This window comes from Hippocampus comes, unplaced genomic scaffold (genome assembly GCF_001891065.2).
Source record: "Hippocampus comes isolate QL1 unplaced genomic scaffold, H_comes_QL1_v1.1 scaffold9, whole genome shotgun sequence".
NCBI lineage: Eukaryota > Metazoa > Chordata > Actinopteri > Syngnathiformes > Syngnathidae > Hippocampus > Hippocampus comes.
Window position 1 is genome coordinate 2,058,909 of NW_017805275.1, and position 4,424 is coordinate 2,063,332.

Below are 4,424 nucleotides of genomic sequence, written 5' to 3' on the forward strand. Positions count from 1 at the left end.
AATTGTCTTTCTCCACTTTTAAAAATTGGGATGACTTTAGCTGTTTTCATTTTTGATGGAAAAACACCGGCTTTGAATGACAGGTTGCATATGTATGTAAGAGGTCGCACTACATATTCTATAATCTGTTTTACTCTTGTCATATCAATATTAAAACAGTCAGTTGACTTTTTACTTGTGTATGTTTTTACAATATTTAATATTTCATGATGAGTCACGGGAGTAAGAAACATTGTGGAAGAATTTTTTTCTATATATTTATCTATTTCGAAAGAATTTATTGGATCATGAATTTGTTTTGCTAAATTACTACCGATATTCACAAAATACTCATTAAATTCCTTTGCTATTTCTGCAGTTTCCTCAATAATGGTATTTTTATCTTTCATAAAATACTCAGGATAATCTACTTTTTTAGAACTATTTCTAATTACATGATTTAAAATTTTCCATATTTCTTGAGTGTTGCTTTTATTTTGCTCTAATAGTGCATGAAAGTGGTCTCTCTTGCTGGTTCTTATAATGTTTACTAATTTGTTTTTATAAGTCTTATATTTTGTTTCAGCTTCTTTGGTTCTGGGTTTTAGAAACGATTTGTACAAATTGTTTTTCTTTTTACATGCATTTTCTATTCCTTTTGTTATCCATGGCTTGCTTTGGTCTTTGTACTTTCTAGAGACCTTAATTACTGGGAAATGCTTGTCATATAAGGAGGTTATGGTTGACTGAAATGCGTCAAACGCAGTATTTGGATCTTCATTTGTATAAACCTCATACTTGTTTCTGAACCCTCCTTAATTCATAAATATACTGCTAAAAAATAAAAATAAAGGGAACACTTGGAGTTACATTGGGCTGGCTGTGTTCCCTTTAATTTTTTTTTAGCAGTTTATATTATATTAGGGGGCGGCACGATGGTCAACTGGTTATCACGTCCTCCTCACAGTGCAGAGTTCGATTCCAGGCTCCGGCCAAGTGAACTGTGTCAATTGTCCTCAAAAGGCTCAAAATTTGGGCCAAAGTGTAACACATTAACTCAAAGTGTTGACATCAGCTCTTATGTTTAAATTTGTGTGTTAAAAAAAATCCACTTGTGTAAACATGTAGGATTTGAAAGTTTGCATTGTGAGTGTAAAAAGCACATTTACCGGTATCTTTTTGTCATGTTGGTGGAGAGTGCTGCAGGGCATTTGAAACAGGCTCGGAAATGTTATATAATTGGTAGCCGAGACCACACACAGCAGTGTTTCCTGTAAGCAGACATTTTGTCAAGAGGAGCGTTTTTTACCGTGCCATCAACACACAAAGCAATGAGCGAATGATAAATTTATTATAGCTTTGCCTCACAAAAAAAGAACAATAACGTTGCATTACAATGTGTAAAAATATCCAGAAATATTTTTACTGTGGATCCGACTTGGAAGTTCTGACGTATTTACAAGCAGAATTCTTTAAAGAGGGAACAGTAAAGGCCCGACTTTTAATGGAGAATGTTGACGGAATAATGTTAAGTGTCGACGTGAGTGTCGCCTGCCCATCTCAGACGAAGGTGATGCGGGTTCGAGCCTGATTGATCTGCCACACGTTGAGCTCCTCGTACTCCTCTAGGGCCTCCTGGAACATGGCGGGGGTGAAGCCCCGCGACACGCACCGCTGCTCGGCTTCCGACATGCGCACCACGGCGCCGCGGCCTGCTGCGCCCTCTGTGGCCAGCTCGCGCACCAGGGAAAAGATGACGTCTGCCGGACGCTGAGTCCTGTGGGCCAATCACAAGGAATAGGACTTAAGATCAAAACGTGGACTTAATTTGACCTGCAACTATGGACATGTCAGTCTGGAGCCCAAAAGACACTTTAATTTTACCATACAGCACCTGGCAGAGGGTGAGCCATTGAATTCAACATGTTTAACATGCTGCTTCGTCCATAAAAGGACTTTACAACTTCCTCCAGGACATGCAGTTTTTCTCGAACTGGTATGCAAGAAACTCGTAAAGATTTTTTTTTTTTTAAGATCAGGGGACCTGCGGGGCACTTGTAAGTGCGGGATGTCTGCATTTGTTAAAAGTTGGGCATGCGTTGGCGCCAAACCTTGCATTGCTGGACTTGTCTGTTTGCAGTGAATCTTTGGACATCTCCATCAGCCTCATAGCCTCGTTGACGTCCTCCTTCTCCACGCCGTCCATCAAACGGAGGCGAGCCTGCATGGGGAGAAGGCGTGAAGAAAAATAATTTTTCCTTCAGTTTTACTGATTTCATTTGTTTTCATTAACTACAATAACCTTGGATGGGACTCAGTCAAGAGAGATCTCTAATTTAGGCGACATAGACTTCACACAGATCTGATCGGCAAGTATTCTGCATTTTTATGCTAAATCGGTTGTCATGTCATAATTTGCCGATCAGATTCACAAAAAGAGACACTAAACGGCAAACAATCTCTTTCACTCCAGGAACGTTCTGTGCTGCCATCGTGAACAGTCCAAGGTTTCTCGGGATAAACAGATTTGTTTTTCAATTTTTCTCCCAGTATTTTTTATTTTTGACGTGTGGCAGTTTTCTATGCAATGACTTCCGGGGGAGCCTTTTGTGCCGCTTTACGAGTAGAAATCAAATAATTATTTTACGCCCACTAACACAGTACTGTAGGCAAAGTTACACCATAATTTTCAGACCAATGAACACACCGGTTGATTCAGCTCAGTATCAATGAACTGGTCTATTTGAAAATATTTTCATACTAATGTAATCATACTGTTTATTGAACGATTTAGCACTATTATGCAAGGTTCAGCGAGCACATTAAATACCGGGAAGAGCTTCATGTCTCGCTTGCTTTTGCCTGCCGTGCTACCACATGGGAGTTTGCTTTGAGCGGGCAAGAAGAAAAATGTTTGAACATTGCTTGTCAATCTGGTGCCCGTTGGTTGTGTTGTTACTTTGGCTAATGCTGAATGCTGTTGGTTGAGCGTTCAACAGCTGTTAACAAATAAAAGCACTCAACATCAACCCCGACAGTTATAGGAAGCTGGCTGTGTCGTTGACGTCGCGCCAGCCCGGTCCCACATTATAACACTGGAACTATGCCGCAAGTTGGATCGAACCAGCAAGTAGGACCAAACTACCCGTGGTTCTTAAAACGTGAAAACAGGAAGCGATTCTAGTTGTGGTACAGTGAAAACAGGCGCCTGCTAGCAATTGGATGTGGAGGAGAATGAGAACGCAAACATGAACGTCAGGGTAATTACAAGGCACACGGTCGGTTTTTGAGCAAATCTGAGGATTTTGAGCGCCTTGGGGTCTGAAAAATACGGCATTGTTGAAGTCGCACATTCCAATTTTTTTTGTGTCTATTTGACAACATCACACTCAACTTTTCAAAGAATAAATCAGGCGTTCGGCACAAATTATTGACCCACGGAGTATTCAATTATTTGGAGCACTAGATGTTACACGAGTAATCTTAAGTAAAGTAAATGTTTGGACTGTTTTAATGCCCACTGATTATACAACTGTGTTTCATTCTGCATTTGAGCGGTTGATTTCATTTTTCAGAGATGAAAGTGGACTTTTCTAAAAATTCCGGGGAAAAAAAATTATATATATAATATATATATATATATATATATATATAGCAGTTGGCCGATCACGCATGAATTAGTTTACACAAAACGCTATTCAAAATACTCGACATTCAATGATTAATCTTCCTTTTGTGTTCACACGTGTACCCTTTGTGGCTTCCGTTCGGGCCCAAATTTCGAAATCTCCAAGATATGGCGAGGCCATGAGAGTGCGAGGAGAGGGTATTACTGTTGTGGCGACGCCACTCAAGCTAAGCGAGCCTCAGCAGAAGATAGTCCGCTGCTCACTGCTGTGCGTGCTTCAGCACGAACATGTACGCAAGCGCGTCTTTTGATTTCAACCAATCAGCGCCGACACAAATGACGTCACACAAGACAACAGCTAAACTAAGTTAGCCGAGACGACACTCGAAGTCGGACGGGCACAATTTTCTGCCAATCTGTGTTTTTCCCTTTTGGGCCAAATATATATTTTACGACAACTGTCTTGTCCACGGCGTTTTTTAATCGTTCCACTGGGGTGTAGCAGGTGTGTTTATAAAAAGACGAAAATTGTTTGGCGACTATCCCCCACGTTCTAGTTGAGATGGTATAGCCCAAGAGGCAAAATGACGCTTGCAACTGTTGTTGCGAGTTGCCATTCGTTCTACTAAACCATTAGTCAAACGCCGTCATGTCTTCTGTCGTTATTACACAAATAAAAATCTCTTTACTGTTACAAGTGTTAGTGCCTCAATATGGCTACGCTCGTGAAAGCAATACAACGAACTCAAACGCGTCTTCGTTCAATGTTGTCAACTAATATCCGGATTAATTTTATGCAAATTTTCCTCAATTCTCC

The 4,424-nt window shown here is 40.4% G+C and overlaps 1 protein-coding gene across 1 annotated transcript in view; it reads right to left on the minus strand.

The window, feature by feature from the left end:
- Positions 1-1,309: 1,309 nt before the first annotated feature.
- The window catches only part of mcm7 (minichromosome maintenance complex component 7), a 13,013-nt gene continuing 9,898 nt past the window's right edge, over positions 1,310-4,424 (minus strand). The window contains exons 14-15 of the mRNA XM_019870054.1: positions 2,091-2,200; positions 1,310-1,756 (exon numbers count right to left, since the gene is read on the minus strand). Of these exons, the coding sequence (XP_019725613.1) occupies positions 1,540-1,756; positions 2,091-2,200 (327 nt within the window). The 3' untranslated portion in view covers positions 1,310-1,539. The remainder of the gene's footprint in view (positions 1,757-2,090; positions 2,201-4,424) is intronic.